This window comes from Diabrotica undecimpunctata, chromosome 10 (assembly GCF_040954645.1).
Source record: "Diabrotica undecimpunctata isolate CICGRU chromosome 10, icDiaUnde3, whole genome shotgun sequence".
In the NCBI taxonomy this organism is placed as follows: Eukaryota; Metazoa; Arthropoda; class Insecta; order Coleoptera; family Chrysomelidae; genus Diabrotica; species Diabrotica undecimpunctata.
This window is the reverse complement of record NC_092812.1, coordinates 1665674-1692723: the sequence shown is the minus strand read 5'-3', so window position 1 is coordinate 1692723 and position 27050 is coordinate 1665674. Positions and strand designations below refer to the sequence as shown.

Genomic DNA, 27050 nt, shown 5'->3' with positions numbered 1-27050 from the left:
TTAACTGGGTATCCCCGAAAAGAAAAAAAAATCCCTTAAACACTTACTAAATCAACAGTTCGATAAATATTGGGAGAAATTACAAGAACTTGACTGGTACCGGGAATTGCTTAACGACAAAAGTTCAAATGAAAAGGATAAGGAGAAAGAGGACGAGAAGACATGTGACTGCCTGGAAGAGCACTTCAGATTAAACTTGACTTTTTTACTTTTTTCAACTTGTTAAATAATAAAATTAATTTTCTACATTCTAGTTCATTTATTTTTATGGTGCTCTTGCAAATATCTTTTAGGCAAAAACCGATAAAAAATAAAAAAACAGTAAAAAAAGATAATATATTAAAATTCTAGGATTTTATTACATGACTTACTACTACTATTTAATTCCAATATGATGTTTCTTTAAATTATTATGGGATTTTGCTGTATAAGTTTTTGGCATTTATCTCGAAATTGGAAAAAGTGAATTTATCAGTTTTGCATGCATGCTCTTCATATGTACTTTCTGACAAACTTAAAAAATTCTTTGAATCTTACCTTACCAACCGTACTAATGTAGTCAAGTTTGGGAGCTGCTACTCGGACACTTTTATAACCAGGTCAGATGTACCGCAAGGTACACCTGACCTTGGGTCCTTGGGCCTTTACTTTTTGTTATGTTCATAAATGACATCACCGATTATATAAAATTTGCCAAGTTTCTTCTATTTGCAGACGTTTTAAAATTATTTCTTGCAATAACAAATGAACATGACTGTATTAATTTACAATATTCAAGGTATATCCACATTCTGTAAAAATAATGATTTGAACTTAAATGAATCAAAATGTAAACTATTGACTTTTTCTAGAAAGCGAGAAATCATAAGAACAGATTATTTTATTAACGAAGTAAAACTTGAAAGGCTAACAAAAATCAGAGATCTAGGGGTGTTAGACACTAGCACATTCTCCTTTAATGAGCATATTCTCAAACTAACTAATGATTGTTGTAGACAGTTAGGTTTTATCCTAAGATCCAGTAAATAATTTTATTCTGACACTACAATTAAGCTTTTTAATGCATATGTGAGGTCAAAACTCGAATATCGTTGTACCATATGGAGTCCCTCCATCATATCACATAGTGATATGTTAGAGAGGATTCAGAGGAAATTTTTAAGGTCTTTATATCTGAAGAAATTTGGGATTTATCCTCTTAAGGTTTCCTATAATTTGCAGATATTGCTTTTTGACACTTTGTTATTAAATGAAAGACGTAGAAATGCCCAAATCATTTTCATATTTAATATAGTTTATCAAATCATAGATTCTCCTACGATTCGTTCATTTATAAATTTTAATATACCAGACCAAAGACACACATGTAGACACACTTTATTTAAAATAACTCCAGAATACGCAAACTCCCCCATGGCACACTGCTTAATGGCAATGAACGATTTTATCGTGAGTGAAGACCTTGACCTATATAATATAAAAAAAAGAGTACTATGTTACATAAACTGTGATACCCTTATTTATTGTTTTAAAGTGTATTTATTTTGTTGTATTCTATAAATTGTATGTTCTTATTTTTTTGTATTGACCAAGTGTCTGTTTATAATTGGCATCATTGCTGTAAATGTGCACTATAAATAAATAAGTAAATAAATAAATAAATTTCGTTAATTTTGATTCCAAAATATTTGTATAAAATAAAATAAATTAAATAAAACATTTAATGTACAAAAATGTTTCATTTTAAATACGAATTAATCAATCCTTAAAAATACGCCAAAGATACGCCACTGGCCACTACCTCTTGGTGGCAGTTTGGCTTCACTTTGAGCGATACGGTTACGCGTCCTCTCTCTTTCCTTGTATAAGACTGAAAGTAATAATAATAAAGATGTAGAACATTATTTTTATATATAACCGTTTTGTAAGTAAATAAATAGGTACGTTTTGTTAGTATGTGCTTCATTAAATAAATAACATATTTGGCGACGAGTCACAGAAAGAGTCTACGTAAAAGTCGAAAAATGTCATTAATTGAGGCCATTAAACAATTTGATCCTACTAATAGTGATGTCCAGTCTTATCTAGAGTGACTTGAACAGTTGTTTTTATGTAATGTAATGGAAGAAGACAAGGAAGTTCCATTATTGATTACTCTAATTGATGGAGCAGTTTACAGTACCTTAAAATACTTATTAGGACCAGAACTACCAAGTTCAAGAACATTTTATAGTCCAAAGCGGTTAATTATCGCTGAAAGGTATAAATTCTACAACACAAATCAAGAGCCGCAGGAGGATATTCAAAGTTTTGTGTCAAAAACTAAAAAGTGTGGCTCAATATTGTAAATTTGTTCAATTTTTGAAAGAATCTCTCAGGCAGATTTGTATGTGGTGTACGATCAGTCACAATAAAACATAAACTCCTGGCAGAAGATGATATTTCCTTTAAAAGAGCTTATGAGATAGCATTGTCAATAGAACGTACAGAAGGTCAAGTTAGAAGGATGGAACCGGAAAATGTAGCTGTAATAGACGAAAAGCTAGATAAAGTAATGTTCAGACAGAAGGAAGCTACAATTAAAAATTATGGTAGACATCAAGCTGGTAGAAGTTATGTCCAATATAAGTTATGCTTTAAATGTGGTAGAAAACTTGATTCATCAAAATGTTCAGACAAAGCATGACAATGTTTTAGTTGTAAGAAAGTGGGACATATAAGTACTGTCTGTCGTTCGAAAGTTATGTTGTTAGAAGAAGGGGATATACAAGATGAAGTGAAGGAGGTAGAAAATTTATTAGTTCTGGGATTCTTGTCTTCATTAGAATCTGAAAATTCAGCTTCAGAGAAAATATTATTAGAGGTGGAAGGTAACTGAATTTTATTTGACATTAATAATGGTGCATGTCGTACAGTAATTCATATACCTACAGGAATTTAAGATTTTATCAATTTTAAATTTTTGTTCTGTTAAGTATTGTTTAAAAGTATTAATACGTTATAGAGTAAAAATTATGGGAGAAACTGATGTATTCATCATCATCATCATCACTGGCTCGACAACCCTTTTTTGGTCTTGGCCTGTTCCAGGATTCTTCTCCATTCTGATCTGTTTCGTGCTTTTTTTCTGCAGTTTTTTATTTTTAAGGTTGTTATATCATTTTCTATTTGTTCTAAGTATCTCAGCTTCGGTCACCCTCTTGTTCTTTTTCCTACTGGCATCTGTTTGAATATTTTGTTTGGTATTTCGCCTTCTTCCATTCTTTCTACATGTCCTATCCAACGCAGCCGTCCTATTTTAATGAATGTTATAATATCCGCATCCTGGTATATTTTGTATAGTTCAGAGTTGTATCTTCTTCGCCATATTCCGTTTTCTTTTCTGCCCTTATATATGTGTCGCAAGATTTTTCTTTCGAAGGTTGCTAACAACGTTTCCTCTCTTTTAGTGAGTGTCCAGGTTTCTGAGCCATATGTGAGTACCGGTCTTATTAGGGTTTTATATATTTGGTATTTTGTTTTTCTTGCGACGTTATCTGATCTTAGTTGCCTAATTAAGCCATGGTAACATTTATTTGCAATGTATATTCGCCTCTTCACTTCCTCTGTAACGTTATTATCAGACGTGACTAGGGATCCCAAGTATATAAAGTTTTTTACCCCCTCTATGTTGTATTCTCCTATTGTTATATTTTGTGGCTGCCTTATTTCTGTGTTTTTACTTACCTGCATATATTTTGTTTTGGTCTGATTTATTTTAAGACCACTATTTTGTGCAGCTCGTTCTATTTGGTTGTATGCCTCTATCATTTCTCTTCTTGATCTTGCGATTATGTCAACATCATCTGCAAATGCTAGTATTTGCACGCTTTTATTAATGATTGTTTCTCGTGTATTGACTGTTGTGTCTCTCAGTATATTCTCGAGTACGATGTTGAACAAGATGCATGATAGAGCGTCTCCCTGGCGTAGTCCCTTTTTCACATCTATTGTTTCCGTTAACTCATTTTGTATCCGGATTCTACTTTCTACTTTTAGAGATTCTTTTATCAGTTTTATTAGTTGTGTTGGTATATTAAATTCTTTCATTGCTTTTATTAAGAATTCTCGGTTTATATTGTTATATGCTCTTTCAAAGTCTATGAACTGAGGTATAAGTAAAATATAAAAACAATCTTGTAAAATTATCTATTGTTATTTTAGAAAGTAATCATAATTATTTTACTTCTCTGGTGGATATGAATTGGTTAAATGTATTATATCCTAATTGGAGACAAAAACACAGATATTGGAGACACAGAGTGAATTTGTTAGTCAGTTGGAATTGGAAAACCTTAAAACTTTGAACGAATTTAGATCTGATTTTGATGACAATAGTAATTGATTGATTAATTAAACATTTTAAAATTAATTTAAATTTAAAAGAGAATACACAACCCATTTTTCATAGAGCTTATGATATGTCTTTTGACCTAAAAGATTACGTCGAATGGGAAATAAAGAAACTGGTGGAGTTGGGAATTTTACAAAAAGTCAGTTATGGTAATTTGGCCAGTCCTATAGTAGAAGTTCCAAAAAAAGTATCTGAGTAACTAAGAATTTGTGTAGAATTAAAAAAAAAACATTAAACAAAGAGTTTGATAGTTGCATTTTACCACTAAGGTAAACGTACCGGTAATTGACACAGTACCGGTAGTTGATACATATGCCTTTACATCCTAAAAATAAGAAAATCCTTTTGTGTAAACCTTTGCAAAATAAATGTATACAAATATATTATGCCATCTATGATTCGGTGGCAAAGTTATTAGTTTCAGGATTTAAATTTCACAATATGGCAGCCATCGTTTTCAGGCGTGTACATGCTGATCTGTGTTTTTACTGAATTTCTTGTTAAAAGTACTTTTTAAAACGACATAAAGAAGTAGCGAAGCGAACAGCTCAAAATCTTACTGTAAGCAGATCTTTAGTAACTAAAGAAAATATCCAAACATGGTTTAAAGAAGTACGCGAATACTTAGATAAAAATGAACATGGGTCCATTCTAGAGGATCCTTCCAGAATTTTTAATAGTGATGAATCTGCATTTTTCTTAAACCCGAGAGGAGGGAAAGTCCTAGCGCGGAAATGAGACAAAACTGTGTACCAGCAAGTTAACAGTGACGAGAAGGAATGCCTGACTGTCTTGGTTACCGGAAACGCAGCTGGCCAGGTACCACCGCCTATGGTAGTGTTTAGGTACGACAGGATTCCGAAGGAAATTGCTATGAGTATTCCTCCAAACTGGGGAATAGGAAAATCGGAGTCTGAGTGGATGTCTGGTGAAACTTTTTTTGAGTTTATAGCGAATATTTTTCATCCCTGGCTAGTGGACAACAACATCAAGTTACCTGTTATACTTTTTATTGACGGACATGCTTCACATCTCACGTTGCATACTAGTAGCTTTTGTGCAGATAACGGCATAATTCTTACTGTCCTTTTTCTAAACGCAACCCATTTGATACAGCCCATGGACGTTGCTGTTTTTCACACTCTTAAAGAGGGATGGAAAACTAAAGTACAGCAATGGCGAATTGACACCCACGAGGCTCCAATTTTAAAAAAATCCATTTTTGTTCTTTACTAAATACGTTGTTACAAGAGAAACTCCATACTCCAAAATGGATTTAAAAAATGTGGGTAAGTGCCTTGGAATCCTCAGGAGATTACCATACCAGGTGAGATAAAATCAAAGAGTAAACTCTCTGATGACACTTCAAGTCGAGCTTCAAAAAATATGGAAGAAATGTTTGGAAAAATATATTCAACTTGAAAAACTTTTACAGTTTAGTAAGATTGAAAAATGGAATGGAGATAAAGAAGATGTGTCACTTTTTTGTCTTTATAAAACAATTGCCTATGATTATCAGGCAAAATGTGCTATATTGCAAAACAAGAAACCGGAAGAGGAGATAGAAGAAACTGAACAAGATAATGACTGTAAGAGGAAAGAAAATAATAAACAGAAAAAACAGCTAGAAGAAATCCCCAACAATTCTGCAGATGAAATATATGACGTGACCACCACACCAGATGTACATATGACACCTGTCAAAAAAATACAGACACAAGCGCTGATCTCTTCAACTTTACATAATGTGATTCAGTCAACGCGTAGTCCCTCCAGGTCACGTGACATTGATCCACCTAGTATTTTAGAAATAGAGAATCCGTCAGTAACGACGCAAGCCCCTTCACTAAATGTCTCAAATGTTATAATACCTTCTCCTTTTAAAAGAGTTCTATATTGGCCTGAGCCAAAATTACCAAAAGGAAAAAAACAGAAGAGGGAAAAAATACCATCAGTGGCCTCCTCCAGACAGTGGCAGGAATATCATGAGAAAAAGGAAAAAGCTAAAGAGAACAAGCAAAAAAGAGCTAGAGAAAGGCTCGCTAAAAAAAGAAGAATGTGAAGTAATAAAAAGAAACAAAATAGAGCAAAAGAAAAGCACAAAAAAAAAACAAAAACAACATACGATATTTCCTCTGATTCAGAGTCTGATGAGGAATGGGTTAAATCAGATGACAGCATAGACGATATTAGCGATTAGCGAAGTTTTAATCTGAGAAATGCAGTGAATAATTCTGAAAAAACCAAAGGTAATTATAAAGAAGGCGACTATGTATTAGTTGAGTTTCCAGGAGAAAAAAGAGTTCATAAATTCGTCTGAGTTATTCAGGAAGTTATTTCTAAAACTGAAGCTGAAGTAGTAGCAATGATTTGCTGTAATATGGAAAAAACTTGCTTCAAACTAAATTCAGATGATTTAAGTGTCATTGATTTTAAACAAATAAGAGAAAAGCTTGATTTCCCAAATATGACAGCAGCAGGTGATCGACTAAAATATGAATTTAGCATACCATTAGATGTTAGTGGATAAAAATGTTTCAGTGTCAACTACTAGATCTTTATTGTGACAAGCACTGGTCACAACAACTTTTTTTAGGGTCAACTACAGGAACATTTGCAGCCCCAAAATTTTGTTTATTTTTCTGAATAATTTTGATGTTTTCATTAACCTAATTATTAACAATATTATTAATTATAAACATATTATTTTTAGAAGTATCATATTGCCTAAGTTGTATTAAAGTTTTTATGTTTTCAAATAAATGCGTCGTTTATATCCAAAATTTGTATTTTTTATTCTTAAGGTGTCAAATACTGGTACATTTGCCATACCAGAATTATTGAACTTTACCACTACCAGAAAATATTTTCGCATGTCTAAGCGGACATAAATATTTTACTGTTCTAGATTTAAATGGTGCTTATCAGCAGCTAAAGGTCGGTAAAAATACACAAAAAATGTTAGTAATAAACATCCATATAGGCTTGTTTGCCTTCACTAGACTAACATATGGTATCAGCTCAGTACCAGGTATTTTTCAGTCGATAATGGACAGCATTTTGGCAGGGCAACAAAATACTAAATGTTACTTAGATGATATTTTAGTATATGGTGATTGGCTTAACGATTGTTACGAGAATGTCAGAAAAATGTTGAAACGCTTACATGACTATGATGCAAAAAATTAATGTAAATAAGTGTAAGTTTTTTGAAACTAAAGTAGAATTTTTGGGTCATATCATAGATGCCAAGAGAATACATCCTACTGAAGGAAAGATCGTAGCAATTAATTCAGCCCCAACACCAAAAAATATAACTGAATTAAAGTAATATTTAGGTTTACTAAATTACTATGAAAAGTTTATTTTGTTGTCAAAATAATATTGATTTTAATAATCGCTGGTCACCTGAATGTGATAAAGTATTTCAAGAAAGTAAGAAATGGTTAACATCTAAAAGTGTCATTACACATTACGATCCGTCTCTTCCAATTTATGTTACATGTGATGCAAGTAGTTATAGTGTTGGTTGTGTCTTAACCTCCTGAGACCCAGAGTATTTTTTAAATATTTTCAAACTATTTTGGGTTTTTACCCTTTTTTTAATTGCTGCTTGGAGCAAAAAATTTCAAAAAAAATATGCAATGGAAAATCTGGCTTTTCTTAATGCCAACAATTATTTATAATATATATTTATATATATATATATATATATATATATATATATATATATATATATATATATACAGGGTGAGTCATGAGGAACTTTACATACTTCTACCATATGTAGAGTCCCCCAGGGAGCATATCATGTGGCCACTAAAAAATGTCAACTCCTCTTCTTTATTAATTAACAGGGTGATTTGTGTAATTGACCATTTATTTCATTTTACTGTAGTGTTTATACGGCTTATTTGTTTTTTTTTTTATTTTTGCATGATACAGTACACTACTATGTACTATTCGACTGGTATTAGCTAAACTAAAAAATTCCAGGACTGGCTTTGGAAAAATTAATTTAGGGATTCGTATTAAATATTACACCCTGTATAAATTTTTTTTAAAATGCAATAAGTGATTTTCAAACTACTTAAATAGCCAATGAAAACGACATATGCGACAATGTTGTCGCACTTTTATTAAATTTTTAGTGAACGATCAAATCTTACCAAAAATAGAACAACCATAATGAAGTATCAAATTATAAGGTATTAATTTAAACAAATGTTATAAATTTCAAACATTTTAATTAAAATGAGTTCCTACAACATAATCTAATACGTAGAAAATTAACATCTTTACTGTCACTTTGTATTATCTCTACAATAGAATCAATTGTTTTTCAATTTTAAATTTTTACTCATAGATCGTATTGGGGCATTATTTTCGATAAATAATAAATTAAATTGATTAAAAAGTCAAACCTCTTGTATGTGTTAGTTTTTGTTGATTATAAATGATTAAAATTTTATGTCAAATAATAATACATTGCATCAACTGTACTATATAAAAATAAATCTAAAAAAGTTTAAAATGAAGGTTGGCGTTGACCGTTTGACGTTTCTTGATATTTTATACCCATTGTCATTATTGTCATTATCAATAATTGTTATTTATGTGTACAAGAATACATATTTCTTCTGTCATATCTACGTTAAGTAGATTGTATTAGTTTTGGTAGAGCTTTTGTTACTTTCGTTCAAAATGCCACATCAGTTTTCGACCACAGAATATGCAGACATAATATTTGTTTATGGATTCTGTAATGGGAATGGTAGGGCTGCTAGTAGAGAATATCGCAGGAGATTTCCTAATCGTTGAACTCCCAGTCATCCAACATTTGGGTCAGTTTTTAATTATTTGCGAGAAAATGGCACTTTTCCTAGTGGAACAACAGAGCGACATGTAGATGAAGCTCAGGAAGATGACATTATGGACGCCGTTACTATGAACCCTACAATAAGCACTAGACAAGTAAGTCGAGAACTCAATGTTACTCAATCAAAAGTAAGTAGAGTCTTACAAAAAAATAATCTATACTCATATCACATTCAAATGGTTCAGCGACTACATGCTGGAGATGAGATCGATAGGTTGGAATTTTGTAGATGGATTAACAATAATCGACCAACGCTATACAGGACACTATTTACAGATGAAGCCCAATTTACCAGAGACGGGATGAATAATTCACGAAATTCACATGTGTGAGCAGAAGAAAATCGCCATGCTATTCGAGAACGTCGTTCTCAGTTAAGGTTTTCGGTTAACGTGTGGATTGGTGTCATAAATAACCAATTAGTAGGTCCTCACTTTTTTGATGGTCCTTTAACAGGGCAGGTCTAATTGAACTGTCTACAAAATATTTTGCCGAATTTGCTTGCCAACGCGAACGTTGCTATCCGAGGGATGTATTTTCAGCATGATGGGGCACCCCCACACTTTTTACTGGCAGTGAGACAACATCTCAATAATGTTTATGGCAACAGGTGGATAGGACGTGCAGGTCCTATTTCGTGGCCTTTAAGATCCCCTGATTTCAATCCCGTTGATTACCATATTTGGGGACGATTGAAGCAACTAGTTTACGCAGTGAATATTAATAACCGACAACAATTAATTGATAGAATTATACATTGTTGTAATACTATTAGAAACGATCCCCAGAGTATCCGTAATTCAATACGTCAATTAACAATTCGGCAACAAAAATGTGTACAGGCTGCAGGGTTCCATTTCGAAAATCTATTTTGAATTAATTTTATTTTGTTACCATTATTGTATCTTTTCCAGTTCTAATTTATGGGTTTATCATAACTATGTACATATTTTTAGTTTTTTTTTTAATTGTTCTTCGTTATTGTTAGTAGTTACTGTTTTTTGTGCAGTGACTCAGTTTATCATTTCAATTAAAATGTTTGAAATTTATAACATTTGTTTAAATTAATTACCTTATAATTTGATACTTCATTATGGTTGTTCTATTTTTGGTAAGATTTGATCGTTCACTAAAAATTTAATAAAAGTGCGACAACATTGTCGCATTTGTCGTTTTCATTGGCTATTTATGTAGTTTGAAAATCACTTATTGTATTTTAAAAAAAATTTATACAGGGTGTAATATTTAATACGAATCCCTAAATTAATTTTTCCAAAGCCAGTCCTGGAATTTTTTAGTTTAGCTAATACCAGTCGAATGCTTGATAGTAGTGTACTGTATCATGCAAAAATAAAAAAAATTAAATGAGCCGTATAAACACTACAGTAAAATGAAATAAACGGTCAATTACACAAATCACCCTGTTAATTAATAAAGAAGAGGAGTTGACATTTTTTAGTGGCCACATAATATGCTCTCTGAGGGACTCTACATATGGTAGAAGTATGTAAAGTTCCTCATGACTCACCCTGTATATATACTACTCTCCAAAATTAACGCATCACCTAAAATGGACCATGATTTTAAAACTATATTTCTTCTGAACCCTTACCTGGATTTCCATGATTTATTTTTCACATTGTAGGTATATTTCTAGTTAATGACTATATTAATGTTTTTTAAGAAATCAACGTTTTACTTATATACAGGGTGTAAAAATAAAGTTGTGTTTTTTCATCTAATTTTGCAACACCCGGTGGAATGTATTAGAAACAAACGCTACATGTTATGAATATTTTAAGATCGCTTCATTCTTTCTTTCCATTTTGGTAAAAACAAATCATTACGATACGTTTATTATCAAAAAAGAAAAGTATGTTCAAAGCATTGCTTGATTTTTTACTCTCCAAAATTAACGCCCGACCTCAACTCTACCATAATTTTATTAAGCTATTTTTCTTGTGTATCCTTGATTGGATTTCAATAAATTTTTTTGCTCATTGCAGACCTATCTTTAAGTAATTACGATATTATTGTTTTCTGGGAAGTATCAACATTTCACCTAGATACAAAGTGTAAAAATAAATTTGATTTTTCATCTTATTTTGCAACACCCTGTGGAATTTACTTAAAGCAAATGCTACATCTTAATCTTAATGCTTAAAAAAAGTTTCATTTTTTTCAACATTTTCGTAAAAAAATCATCGATATCTTTATTATCAAAAAAGAAAAGTACGTTCAAAGTGTAACGTGACTTTATTGAATTGTAAAAATTCAACATTCAATTTCAAGAAATCTGAGTCAAGATGAATGTGTTCAGGCAATCACTTTTGCTGATGTAGGCTTAAGTTATCGTGAAATAGGCTTGAGGTTAGGGGTATTTCATATTACAATATCACGAGTCATTAAACGTGTTCGAGAAACAAACGACCATACGAAACGGTGTAACAGTCGTTATTTTTACTACTATTTATATTAAAGTAATTATTTATATTAAAGTAATTTCAGAGATGTAGTATGGGTTGCCTAACTTTAAGTGTTCATTTGCTCATTAAGTGTGTATTTTTAATAATTTAAGTTGTCACTCTGATCTAAATTTGGTACCATTGCGAACCAGAGAGATGACAGGAGATTAGGGGGAGTGGAAACTGGCTCTTGGTTAACTTGGTTAACAAACTGTGAATTACAATTCACTTTGGATCGAGAGTTTGAAGTGGTACAAAGGTGGAAGTTAGCGAAAGAAAATCCAATTAATGCATAGAATTTCCTTCACTTCAAGAATTTAAATGTTTTAAGTATAACCGTAATCATTTAATTGACGGTGTTTTCGGAAACTCGGGAGGCTGAAGTGAAATTTCTAGCACGGAATTGAGTAGCTATCTGGTAATTATTTTTTTTATATTATAAAAACTAACTTTTTGTTCCCACATCCCACATCCTTAAGGTATTCAGAATGACCTTGGGTCACGAATTCAAGCATAGTATGGCCGCTTACAATCATTCTGGCATGAATCTGATTAAAATTATGAATTTTCCGTAAATCTTTAACATCTATTACAATTTCCACAGATATTTTAATGAATATCTATTATTCAGATTCATTATTTCATATTTTAATATAGTATTTTGTTCAAGGCCATTATATTTTTACTCTATGTGAAGCAAGGTCACACTACATCCGATTGGATGGGTTTTTTTTTCATCTACTATAATTATCTTTTTGCTCCGGATTCTTATGCTGAAAGAAACTTTCCTCACTTCTTCTTTGATTTCTTTTTATCAATGTTGAGATTAGAAGTAACGAGGAATTGTTTTCAGCCACCTCCCATGGAATTATAAACTTCTCTCAGAACATCCGAGGGAGAGTACCACTTCAACTCTATAAGAATCAGGGTCATTGGGACAAGCCAGGGGGTATTGTCTACTCCACCCTCATTTTTTCTCCAGCCTGCACCTAGAGGTAGGGCAGGACAGTAACCATCGGAACTGAGCCAATTAGCACCAGCTCCGTGCTAATTTCGGACCTTTTTACACCATATTACATTCTGGGTTAAATTTTGTATTTTTATTGAGAACTTATATTTACTTACTTACCTACACATACTTATATCATATATTATATAAACTTTTATTCCTACAGCCAACAGTATTATACTTATAGGTACTATTAATTGTTGCATATATATTAATATTTGGTTTAGAATAGTTATAATTTACATATAACTAGAAATTATTTTGAGTATTTTAGTAAGATAACTAAGGTATTTATTTGATTATATATATATATATATATACATATATATATATATATATATATATATATATATATATATATATATATATATATATATATATATATATATACCCGGTATTTAGGCGTTTCACGCCCTTCCGGTAGGGATCTATGGAGGAGTATCACCTAGCCGCAAGCCCTTATCTCTTGCCGTACTGCTCCACCATAGGCCGATCAGATACCAGCATATTCTAGACTAAGCCGCAGATTCATTTTAGAATTTTAAACTACTGCGTTAGCCTTTTTGTTTTCTGTTCACCGAGCCGGGGATTTGAACTGACATCTCTCGCATTGAAGCGAAGGAGAAGCCAGCCGCCCAGCCCGCTTGGCTATCCGATCGACATTATATATATATATATATATATATATATATATATATATATATATATATATATATATATATATATATATATATATATATATATATATTATTTTTGCTGGCTATTTTGATCTTGGTGGTGTGTTGCTAATAATTTGTCCACATTTTTTTTTGCAACTTAGGTATAATTAATAATTAGTATTTCATATTTCTGATCTTGGTATCACTTTGTCCATATTTTTCCTCTCATCGAATTGGATTACGAAGTGAATGTTAGGGGTATAACGCCTGCAGAGTCGGCAAAGGTTGAAGACAAACGCAAGCTTTTGCGTGGAGATTTAAAGCAGAAACAGGACAATAGGAGTTTTACTCAGATTTCTGCTACACACATCCCTTTCGATGACCAACAGAAAGGAATATCCGAAACCTTAGATGATTTGTCGACGAGAATAGGAGATTTCAGGGGAACTGTACAAGATAACTTGTATGCGCGACTGACTTCTCGTTTAGCTCACATTTCTGGCCGCGTACATTTGTTACATTGCACTACTGAAGAGCAGGAATCTTTTAAAAAGACTGTTTCTCTGAGAATACTTAGATTGGAGGGTGAACTTGATTCTAGAGTTAATTACATTGTTACATCTACTCCTAATGCTCCAGTCAATGTAGTTCCTAGCTTCGCATACTCCAAACCTGTGTAAGTACACAAATGGGGTGTTCTATTTTCTGGTGAAAAACAGCACGCTGATGTGATGTCATTTATAGAAAGGGTTGAATGTCTTCGTGTTTCTAGAGGTGTCTCTGAAGAGGATTTGTTTGCTGCTTCTGCTGAACTGTTCACCGGTACAGCTTTTACATGGTTCATGAATAATAGAGGTAGTTTTTCTTGTTGGTATGATCTGGTACACAAGTTGAAGTCAGATTTTCTTCCTTACTTATTCCAGGATGATCTATTGGACCAAATCAAAAACCATAAGCAGAAACCTGGAGAATCTGTCACCATGTTCATTAACACTATTTTGGGCATGTGTAGCCGTTTGGAGACTTCTTTATCAGATTCTGCTAAGATAAAAATTATTCTTAAATGTCTGTTACCTTTTTATCATCAACAGCTCTTATGGACATCCAAACTATTGATGACCTTACTGTAAAGTGTAAACGTTTAGAGGAAACGTTATCCTGGTCCTCTCAGTCTTCATCCACATCTCGACTTTCTTCTAATTTTTCTTCTCAGCCAAACTCTTTTAGTCATCGTTCTTGGCAAAATAAGGGCCCTGAACGTAATGTGTCAGTTGTAAGTTCTATCGTCTGCTGGAATTGTCGTCAGTCTGGTCATTCGTTTGTTGAATGTTCGATCCCTCGCACTCGTATTTTCTGCCATGGTTGTGGTAGGGAAAACACTCTAAAGAGAAATTGTTTTAAGTGTTCGGGAAACGAATTGTCGGAGGTCCGTCCCCTGAGCGATTCTCCGTCCACCATACAATCAGGGAATCAAACCCAAACTTCAAACGAGACCGCTGGTCCAAGCACATCCAGCAACCCAAACCCATCTCCGAGTCGGAAAGGGAAAGGGGTAACTTTCAAAAAAGCAAAGCACACCACAAGACAAAATCAGTCCCGAAATTAACTACTAATCATGAAACGTTGAATCCGCCTGTTTTAAGTGATCACAGATGGTCAACTACCAATTCTTCTTTACCCAGTAGCGTTAAACACAATTCTAATGATTACAGTAGTGAAATAGTTCCATTATCAGTATCAACTTCTAGGTTTGTTGATGATGATGATATGTCTATGGTTGCACCATATAATATTTATAACCAATCAACTACTTTAGATTTAGATTTAAATTCTTTACTAGTTAGGAAGGTTAATGATAATAGGCCTTATTTACCCATTAAGATTTTAGGACAAGCATGCTTAGCGTTGTTAGATAGTGGCTCTAATATTTCATTGATAGGTGCACATTCGTTACATCTATTGAAAAATGCAACTTCTTCCATTATGCCCATTTCATCTGTGCAGGTATCTACTGCAGATGGTACAGTTCAGTCTATTACAGGCAAACTTCAAACTGAAATCACTGTTGCAAATATATGTAGAGAAATCACATTTTATGTTATTCCTTTTGTACAGAATTCTATAATTTTAGGCATGGACTTTTTCAATGCTTTCAATTTGCACGTTAAGTTGTTCTGATTTTTCGTTTTCAATTTCTGAATTTAATTTAGCTACTCTGAGTGCTATTCATGATTTTTCTAGTCTATCTAGTTCTGAACAAAGGCAATTAGAAAACATGATCTCTAAATTTACTACTCTTTCTTCCAAAGACAAACTAGGTCGTACGTCTTTAATATCTCACACTATTGAGGTGGGAAATCCCACTCCTTTTAGACTTTATCAGTATCCCATACCTCAAGCATGGCAGGCTGATTTAGAAACAGAAATCGATTCGATGCTCTCGTTAAACATCATAGAACCTTCTACCTCGTCTTACTGTAGCCCTCTATGGTTAACGAAAAAGAAGGATGGATCCTTTAGGATCTGCTTTGATGGTCGGAAATTGAACAGTGGTATCACTTTGTCCATATTTTTCCTCTCATCATGTGTGCTTTCAAAGTTGAGCATCTTTTGGTAAACGAATTGGATTACGAATTGAATGTTAGGGGTATAACGCCTGCAGAGTCGGCAAAGGTTGAAGACAAACGCAAGCTTTTGCGTGGAGATTTAAAGCAGAAACAGGACAATAGGAGTTTTACTCAGATTTCTGCTACACACATCTCTTTCGATGACCAACAGAAAGAAATATCCGAAACCTTAGATGATTTGTCGACGAGAATAGGAGATTTCAGGGGAACTGTACAAGATAACTTGTATGCGCGACTAACTTCTCGTTTAGCTCACATTTCTGGCCGCGTACATTTGTTACATTGCACTAATGAAGAGCAGGAATCTTTTAAAAAGACTGTTTCTCTGAGAATACTTACATTGAAGGGTGAACTTAATTCTAGAGTTAATTACATTGTTACATCTACTCCTAATGCTCCAGTCAATGTAGTTCCTAGCTTCGCATACTCCAAACCTGTGCAAGTACACAAATGGGGTGTTTCATTTTCTGGTGAAAAACAGCACACTGATGTGATGTCATTTATAGAAAAGGTTGAATGTCTTCGTATTTCTAGAGGTGTCTCTGAAGAGGATTTGTTTGCTGCTTCTGCTGAACTGTTCACCGGTACAGCTTTTACATGGTTCATGAATAATAGAGGTAGTTTTTCTTGTTGGTATGATCTGGTACACAAGTTGAAGTCAGATTTTCTTCCTTACTCATTCCAGGATGATCTATTGGACCAAATCAAAGACCATAAGCAGAAACCTGGAGAATCTGTCACCATGTTCATTAACACTATTTTGGGCATGTGTAGCCGTTTGGAGACTTCTTTATCAGATTCTTCTAAGATAAAAATTATTCTTAAATGTCTGTTTGTAGAGAAATCACATTTTATGTTATTCCTTCTGTACAGAATTCTATAATTTTAGGCATGGACTTTTTCAATGCTTTCAATAGCACGTTATGTGGTTCTGATTTTTCGTTTTCAATTTCTGAATTTAATTTAGCTACTCTAAGTGCTATTCATGATTTTTCTAGTCTATCTAGTTCTGAACAAAGGCAATTAGAGAACATGATCTCTAAATTTACTACTCTTTCTTCCAAAGACAAACTAGGTCGTACGTCTTTAATATCTCACACTATTGAGGTGGGAAATCCCATTCCTTTTAGACTTTATCAGTATCCCATACCTCAAGCATGGCAGGCTGATTTAGAAACAGAAGTCGATTCGATGCTCTCGTTAAACATCATAGAACCTTCTACCTCGTCTTACTGTAGCCCTCTATGGTTAACGAAAAAGAAGGATTGATCCTTTAGGATCTGCTTTGATGGTCGGAAATTGAACAGTATTACCACTAACCGGGATGCTTATCCTATCCCCAGAATAGATGTGATTTTGAGCAAACTTCAGAATGCCAAATACATCTCTTCTATTGATTTGTCTAAGGCCTTCTTACAGATCCCATTGAGTGAAGAGAGCAAGAAGTATACTGCTTTTGCCGTCAGTGGCAAAGGACTATTTCAATTTGTCACTATGCCTTTTAGTCTTGTTTCTGCTCCCCAGACAATGTGTCGTCTGATGGATTTAGTCATTGGTCCTCAGTTAGAGCCCTATGTTTTCTATTATCTGGATGATATTTTAGTTGTTACTCCTGATTTTTCCCTTCATATGGAAATTTTAGATAAGTTGTTTTTACGCCTTAAGGAAGCTAATCTAACGATTAATTTAGATAAGTGTCAGTTTTGCCGTCCTAGTCTTAAGTTTTTGGGTTATGTTGTTGATAATCAGGGTCTAAGGACTGATCCTGATAAAATTGTTGCCATTAAGAATTTTCCTAGACCTAAGACCACAACCCAAGTCCGTAGGATATTGGGAATGTGTGGTTATTATCGTCGGTTTGTACCATCTTACTCTACCTTGTTGTCACCTCTTAATGATCTTCTGAAGAACAGGAAAAAGGGACAAACTATTACTTGGACTCCTGAGGCAGATTAAGCTTTTAGGCGCGTTAAAGATGCTTTAACGAGCGCTCCAGTCATGATGTCACCTAATTTTAATGAGCATTTTTATTTAATGACTGATTGCTCTAATACTGCTTCTGGTGGCGTGTTATTTCAGTTGAAAGATGGCTCTGAACACCCCATCGCTTATACGAGCAAGAAGTTGTATAAGGCACAAAAGAACTATTCCACTACGGAGAAAGAACTCTTAGCTATTATCCATGGGTTAGAAGCATTTCGTTATTATTTGGAAGGTCGTAATTTCACTATCATTACAGACCACAGTTCTTTAGTATGGCTTCATAGCATGAAAAACCCTTCACAGAGACTTTCCCGATGGATCTGTAAACTGGCTGCCTATTCCTATAAGATTATCCATAGAAAGGCAAACGGGGTAGTAGTTGCAGATGCTCTTTCCCGTGTCCATGACATTAACGTCTTAGATCTGTCCTCTTTAACTCCTGACGCGTGGTATCAGAATATGATTGATAGGGTTACTCAAGACCCACAAAAGTATCCTGATTTTAAGGTAGAGAACAATGTGCTGTACAAACACATTTTAGGTCCGGTAGAGACATTATCTAATATGTCCGACTGGAAAATAGTCGTACCTACGCCAAATCGGGAAAACATTTTGCATATGTTTCACGATGAGGTTACTGCTGGTCATTTTGGCTTTTATAAAATGTATCACCGTATTGCAGTTATATTATTGACCCGGCTTGCGCAAATCTGTAAAAAAGCATATTGCTAAGTGCATGGTTTGTGCTACTTGTAAACCAAGTAATTTAGCACAAGCTGGACTCATGGGTTCCTTCAGGAACATTGATTTTCCTTGGCAAATAATCTCGTTGGATCTCATTGGACCATATCCTCGTAGCTACAAAGGAAATACCTATTGTTTAGTAGTTGTGGATTATTTTACTAAATTCCCATTTAGTTTTTCCTCTTCGTCAGGCCACAACTCCAGCAATCGTGAAATATTTGGAGGAACAAGTCTTTTTGTTGTTTGGTGTTCCCCAAATTGTTTCCTGTGACAATGGTCCACAGTTCGTGTCTAAGGCTTTTAAAGACCTTCTAACCAAATACAAGGTTCAGAAGATCTTTTATAATGCTGCGTACCATCCGCAATCAAACCATACTGAGAGAGTGAATCGAAGTATTGTCACAGCCTTGAGATCATACACTTTCCCAGGTCACAGAGCTTGGGATCAATATATTCACTCCATAGCTCAAGCCATAAGGACTTCTGTCCATGAAGTGACACAGTGCTCCCCATCATACTTGAATTTTGGCAGAAACATTGTGTTAAGATTGTGATTCATTCACTAAAAAACTAAGCCGGTCCTGTGTGTGGCTGAACGCCACTGACGGCAGTGGCGCATTGAAAGAAGTGTGAAAACAACCACATGCGCAAGAAAAAGATAGATGACTTTAGAACATTACATTTTTTGGTTACATTTTTAAGAAAGACATACATATTTCGTTAGAATTAAATTAGTTTTATTAGTACATTCAGTAGTGTTAATAAAATCTCAAATATAGTGCAATCACCAGTTTTTTATTACTACAGTCTATCTATATTGAAGTCAGAATTATCATTTGATCCTTCCAGCCCGATAAAATTGGATTGCAGCTTGAGATTTGCACGTGGTTTATGGAATGGCGCCGGTAATACAAGTAGGTCAAATCAATGACAATGAGATTAAAAAGGTGAGGGTTTAAATATGAATGTAAGTAACCTACAGCAATACAAGTATACCTATAAATGTAAATCTAATAAGGAAAAATAAATAAATAAAGAAGGTAAAAAAATGAACAAAGAGCAACAGGAACAAATTAGAAATAATAAAGAATATTTTGCAAAGAGAAATATACTACAGAATGTACGGTCTGAACTGAAAATAGGCACCACGTTGGGATCGCCAATGTAACAAAAATTTATGTTAATGTAACACAAATTGTGCTAAGGAGTCTATGTGACTCTATCCAGTGTAGCAAAAGGGTGAACTCTAAAATGCACCTTGATACACCAACGAACTAATATGTGGAATAACGGAAGATGGAAGGGATTAGATAGAAATAAATTATATAAAAGAAATAAATAAAGGGTAAATATGGATTTTAAAATATAGCAGAATTTAGTGTTGGCTAGCGACTATGCAGGAGAATGACCACTTGACACTCAAAGAAGGATTCGGCCAATTTGCATGCCCTACAGAGACCGTAAGATATAAGAACTAATGACAAGAAAACCACCAATAAATAAACAGATGAAAGATAAAAGTTGCTCTAATGAATGTTTGGGCGCCAGGAAGTTAAATGTTTTCTTCCGAGATATCTTGTATTGCTGAAATATGAAAAATAGGTACTAATTGAAATATTAAATTTTAACCACACCTTTAATAATTACCAAACTTAGGTACAAACTATTTTAAATGCTTATATACTAAACCACCACCTCTTATGTACAGTTAACTATAGCTATATTTACAGTAAAATCCCTGAATATAATTATAAAACAATTTACCCCTGATATACCCCTTAAAATTTCAAATTGTGACAAAGGTTATATCCAATAATAATGTATAAATAATAAATATAATTATATACTACTCACTAATAGTTTAGTTTTCGTTCAAAAATTGTTTAGGTTTTTAAGTAAAAATTCTCCGGATATGTGTGCACACGATAACCTAACAAAGAGAAATTCAAGGGAGAGTTATAACCTCATCCCTTGGTAGACAATAAATAATTAAATTAAGTTACAATGATTAATGTTTTTAAAAAAAATTGAAGATATTTATTATTAAGGATAGTTTTTTTTTATTAAAAGTAGAACCAAAAGTTAAAACCTTGAAGAGGACATAGCAAAAGTTATTTAAAGTAATTGAATGATAAACAAAAATAAGTCAGTTCTTCCTGCCGGTTTCCGTAGGTTTCCCTCGAAGGTGATCCGGTGGAGAACTGGACTCAGGTGGTAAAAAGATACCAAACCTGTATTCCCTGGATCAGGTACTATTGGACAAATAATTCACTTAAAATCCTTCTTAAATTTCCCATAAATTAACTTGGAATTTCTTCCCCTTATCCTTATTAAGTACAACCCCAAAACTAAAAAAAATTTCTTCCCCTGACTTGTTACTGGATTCTTGGAGTGGGCTAAAAGGAACAATTTTGTTACTTCATGTTCTTTGTACATACAAAAGGTAAGGAAAAACACAAGGGTTATCAACCTTGAAAGGCGATACAAAAAATGTCAGCAAGTGACCTTAATTGAAATAAAAACCTTAATGATTTTCGGTAAATAGTGACCTTCGAATTGTGTGACAATGTTTTTATAATGTAGGGATATATTAAATAGATAATTTTAACGGAAAACATGATCTTTATATATTATAGAATAGGGAAAAAAAAAAGAAATATTAGCCGGTTTTAACGGTATGAAATTGAAATAAATAATTGTTTGCTTTAACTCTTGAAAGGAAATAAAAATTTGAGATAGATATAGAATCTAATACTTATAATTTATTTAGGTATAAAACATTTTCCTTAATGAAATAAGGTGAAATATGACATGTCTAAAATATATGAAATACCTATCAAAGACGAAATTAAAATAGGTCTGAATTTTACTAACAATGGCGGCTGATATGAAGGATTTTTCCTTATAATTTATTTGTAAATTTATCTTACCGGCTAGGGTGATCCAACTGAAAATATCCTCGTACAAAACAACAAAATAACTCAAATGGTGTCTTCTAAAATAAACAGCTCTTCACAATAAAAATAAACTTAAACTAAATTCGGGAAAAAGGTGGCACTTCCCCAGCCGCACTACTCTGATCGAATCGATCCTCTTTCGATCACATCCAATTAACAAGTAACCACGTTGAGATTCTACACCTCGTGGAATGAATGTACTTTCAGAATCTTGCCACTGGGGGCGCAGTTTAATGCCAACCTTAGAAAATAAAATTTACTGGGAGTTATTTAAATATTTAGTTTAAGAATATTTCAATATGAATTTAATTTAGAATTAAATTAAAAGATTCCAGTCACAAAAAAAAGGTAAACGATTATTTAAGTAACGGACTCGTTACAACACACTGCCAGAAAGGAAACTGTAAGTTTTGTAAGGGTAAGCACAATTCATTATTACATCATAAGAAATCTAACTCCTTTAATAACAATTCTGCTGATAATCAAAACAATTCTGAGGATTTTGTTAACTCAGAATCTAAACAAAGTGATCAGTTCAATGGGTCATCCATTATTTGTGTTAATACTGTATTTAATGACAATTATGTTATTTTACCTACTGCAATTGTTGATGTTCAAGATAAGACAGGTAAATTTCACAAAGTCCAAGCCATCTTGGATGTGGGTAGTCAGTGTTCATTTATATCTGACAATTTGTGTAAAAAATTAAATTTGAAAACCAATCGCATTGATGTATCAGTATTTGGTATCGCTGGTATTAATTCTAATTTACGGTACAAATGTGAGGTACTAATAAAATCTAATATTCATAACTTTCAAACTGTCCTAAACTGTATCATTGTTGAAAGAATCTCAAGTAATTTACCATCTTGTAACTTCGATATTTCTAATTGGCACATTCCTGAAGGCATTGCACTTGCTAATCCTATGTTTAATTGTCCTAGAAATGTTGATCTAATAATTGGAGCGGATTTGTTTTGGGAGATTGTACTAAATGAAAGAATAAACCTCGGTCGAAATCTACCTCATCTAGTTAATACTGTCTTTGGCTATGTAGTATCAGGTCCGATAAATATGCCTATGAAAAAAGAGGTTAATTGCAATTTTTTAATAAATGACGATCTTCAAAAGTTCTGGTTTGTCGAGGAGATTCATCATGAACAGAAACAGATGTCACAGGAAGATTTGTTTTGTGAGGACTATTTCAATAAAACAGTTTCTCGAGATCCTTCTGGAAAATTTATTGTTCGTTTTTCACTAAAATTAGAAGCCACTCAATTAGGGGAATCAAAAAACTTAGCTGTTAAAAAGACTGCTTTTTCAAGAGAAAAAATTGGAAAAGAATGATATTTTAAAAAGCAAATACTCTAAATTTATGGATGAGTATTTAAACTTGCAACATATGAGGCAATTAACACAAAAGGAATCCAGTCAATTTCGATGTTTTTTACCCCATTTTGCTGTTTTCCGTGAAGACAGTCTTACTACTGACGTTAGGATTGTATTTGATGGTTCGGCTAAAACCGATTCTGGGATATCATTAAATGATATCCAATATACTGGGCCAGCCATTCAGAATGATATATTTAAAATTATGTTGAGGTTTAGACAGCACAAGTTTGTTGTAATTGCTGATGTGGAAAAAATGTACCGTCAAATTTTGATACACCCTGAAGAAAGATATTTACAAAACATTCTTTGGCGACAAAATCCTAATGAGGACCTCGCACAATTTGAGTTGCAAACAGTTACTTATGGTACGACTAGTGCTCCCTATTTGGCCATAAAATTCATAAAACAATTAGCTTCTGACTATAAACATGATTACCCAATTGCTAGTGAATTGATTGACCCTGACATGTATGTAGATGATTTAATAACTGGCTTCACCAGTGAAGAACATGGAATAGAAATTTGTAATCAAATTTCGCTGATATTAAAATCAGCTTCCTTTAAATTAAGAAAATGGGCTTCTAATAGCCAAGATATTTTAAAGGGTTTACAAGATACATCTGATGAGTTTAGTATATTGGAACTAGGAGAGAGTGATAGGCTTAAAACTTTAGGAATTCAATGGAGTAGTAATACTGATGTATTAACATACAATGTTTCAACATCCAGTAATAAACAACCTATTACTAAAAGAAGTTTATTTAGTAATATTCCTAAGATATATGACCCTTTAGGTTTAATAAGTCCATGTATTATTCTAGTTAAGATATTAATTCAACAATTATGGTTGCTTGATTTAGATTGGGATGATGAACTACCACGAGACCTGCTCAATAAATGGGTAACATTTAAATCAAAATTGTCTGTTCTTGACAAAATAAATATTCCCAGGTATATTATGTGTGATAAAATAGTTCACATGGAGCTGCATGCCTTCAGTGATGCTAGCAAAGATGCTTATAGTGCAGTTTTATATGTTCGAACGGTTGATGAAAATGGAACAGTGTATGTCAGATTGCTATGTTCCAAAACCAGAGTGTCACCTATAAAAGTATTAACGGTTCCTAGATTAGAGTTATGTGGTGCTTTAGCACTAGCTCGCTTAGTCAATCAAGTGTCAAACGCACTAACATGTCAATGTAATGTTTTTTTATTGGTGCGATTCTCAGATAGTATTGTGGTGGTTGAATACAGAGGCCAATAAACTACAAGTTTTTGTAAGCAATAGAGTCTCAGAAATTCAAACGCTGAGCAATATATTGAATTGGAGCTATGTCAATACTAAAGAAAATCCTGCTGATGTAGCATCTCGTGGCATGTATCCAGATGAACTATCCAATTGCAAGGTATGGTGGAATGGACCCTCATTTTTATATGAAAAACCATTCTGGCCACGATTATTTCAAGCTGGAGATAACAAGGAGCTTCCAGAAATCCGTAAAATTTGTCACACGCTTGTTGTTACCGAACAATTATTATTGTTTCAACGGTTCTCCTCTCTTAATAGATTAAAACGGGTTTTTGCATATTGCTTACGCTTCATTACAAACCTAAAGGAACGTACAAGGACAAAAGGTCCTCTTAGCGTTCTAGAGATGGAAAACAGTATGTTATGTTTAACTAAATTAGCACAAAAGGAAAGTTTTAAAAATAAAATTTCTATTATTAGTCAACAAAAAAATTTGCCTCATAAACATAGGTTACTTTCTCTAAGTCCATTCTTAGATTCAAACAGTTTTCGGAGAGTAGGGGGTAGACTTAAAAATTCCTCTTTGTCATTTGATGAAAAGCATCCATATCTCCTAGATGGTAAACATTTATTCACTAAATTAATATTTCACGCCGAACATTTACGATTACAACATGCAGGTTCACAACTTTTATTGTTTTCAGTACGTGAGAAGTTCTGGGCGACTGCTGGCATGTGTCTTGCCAAGAAGGTGGTACGAAATTGCATACAATGTTTTAAAAATAAACCTAGACAAACCGCCTCAATCATGGCTGACCTCCCTGAACATAGGGTTCAAATTTCAAAACCTTTTGCAAATACTGGAATTGATTACGCTGGTCCAGTACTGTTGCGTGATAGAAAGGGCCGACCTTATAAAACTTATAAGGCATATATTTGTTTATTTATATGTTTTGCCACTAAGGGTGTTCACATTAAGCTGGTCACTGAGTTAACGAGTGAAGCATTTCTTGCTACATTTAGAAGGTTTGCCGCTCGACGTGGTACTCCTAATCATTTATATTCTGATAATGGATCTAATTTTGTTGGAGCTTATAAAGAGCTGCAAAAGTTATATAAGTTTTTAGAAAATTCTCAATCTGAGTTTGTTACAATCTGTTCACAGCAAAAAATTTCGTGGCATTTTATTCCACCAAATACTCCACATTTTGGAGGTCTTTGGGAGTCAAATATCAAAAACATTAAACATCATCTCCACAGAGTAATAGGAGAATCTATTTTAACATTTGAGGAGTATTCAACACTATTAACGCAAATTGAGGCAACATTAAACTCTAGACCTTTGTATCCTATGTCCTCAGATCCCAACGATTTAAACCCAATTACCCCTTCTCACCTATTGATTGGACATGCTCTCACATCACCTCCTGACCCACTATATGAAAGTATTACAATTAACCGGCTGTCCAGATTTCAATTATTGCAGCAAATGAATCAAAGCTTTTCTTTTGGAAAAGATGGTCCTGTTTTTATCTATCTGAACTGCAGAAACGACACAAATGGAAAACTGGGAAAATGGATGTCAATATTGGTGACCTGGTCGTAAAGCATGATAACCTGCCTTCTATTAAATGGATTTTGGGAAGAATTGTTGATGTCCATCCAGGCGATGATGGTGTAGTGCGGGTAGTGACTATAAAAACTTCGCAAAATACTTTTAAACGGGGTGTTTCGAAAATTTGTCCACTCCCTTCTCCTAATGACGATGTGTTTTGATAAGAATTTTTGAACATGCTGTTCAAAAGGGGGGAGTATGTTAAGATTGTGATTCATTCACTAAAAAACTAAGCCGGTCCTGTGTGTGGCTGAACTCCACTGACGGCAGTGGCGCATTGAAAGAAGTGTGAAAACAACCACATGCGCAAGAAAAAGATAGATGACTTTATAACATTACATTTTTTGGTTACATTTTTAAGAAAGACATACATATTTCGTTAGAATTAAATTAGTTTTATTAGTACATTCAGTAGTGTTAATAAAATCTCAAATATAGTGCAATCACCAGTTTTTTATTACTACAGTCCATCTATATTGAAGTCAGAATTATCACATTGCTTTATCTGGTGACTATTTTTGGGTTAAATTCCGCAAATCTCCCTCAAATATCCGAGAGACTTCATCGTCTAGATGACCTTCAGACTCTACCTCCAATTTTTGCTGATATCAGGAAGAAGTTAAAAACTTCTTACCTCCGGAACAAAAGTCAATACAATTTGAGGAAGAGAGATTTGCGATTCTTTGTTGGCGATAGAGTTTTAAAGAGAAACTTTGTAAAATCAAGTAAAGGTGATGCTATTTCGGCGAAATTTTGCCAGAAATACATTCCGTGTACGGTTGTAAGGGTAATATCTCCTTTGGTATATGAATTAAGGGACAATTCGACCAACAAACGAATTGGTCAATTTCATGTAAAGGATTTACTGCCTGATAACACCATCGACGAGGTTAGTTCTTCATCCTCAGAAGAAGACTAACTTAACACTTTCGTTTAAGCTAATCTCTTTCTCTGTTTGTCTTTAGCTTATTTTGATTAAATTTTGCATTTTAGTCTAAGATTTTCTTAATCACCAGATAACGTAGGTACACCGCTATTTTTTGTATCTTTTGGCATTGGTTAATGACTTCTATAACTT

The 27050-nt window shown here is 33.5% G+C and overlaps 2 protein-coding genes across 2 annotated transcripts; both read left to right on the top strand.

The window, feature by feature from the left end:
* The first annotated feature begins 23091 nt into the window (after positions 1 to 23091).
* LOC140452257 (uncharacterized) lies at positions 23092 to 24372 on the top strand. The gene has a single exon (XM_072546396.1). It carries the CDS (start codon positions 23092 to 23094, stop codon positions 24370 to 24372), a length of 1281 nt encoding a protein of 426 aa, XP_072402497.1.
* A 793-nt stretch (positions 24373 to 25165) lies between these two features.
* On the top strand, positions 25166 to 25963 carry LOC140452256 (uncharacterized). The gene has a single exon (XM_072546395.1). It carries the CDS (start codon positions 25166 to 25168, stop codon positions 25961 to 25963), a length of 798 nt encoding a protein of 265 aa, XP_072402496.1.
* The last annotated feature ends 1087 nt before the right edge of the window (positions 25964 to 27050 follow it).

Bases quoted from the DNA above. Each gene is read 5' to 3' on its own strand.
- LOC140452257 (XM_072546396.1), top strand. From the start codon at position 23,092: ATGGATGAGTATTTAAACTTGCAACATATGAGGCAATTAACACAAAAG.
- LOC140452256 (XM_072546395.1), top strand. From the start codon at position 25,166: ATGGCTGACCTCCCTGAACATAGGGTTCAAATTTCAAAACCTTTTGCA.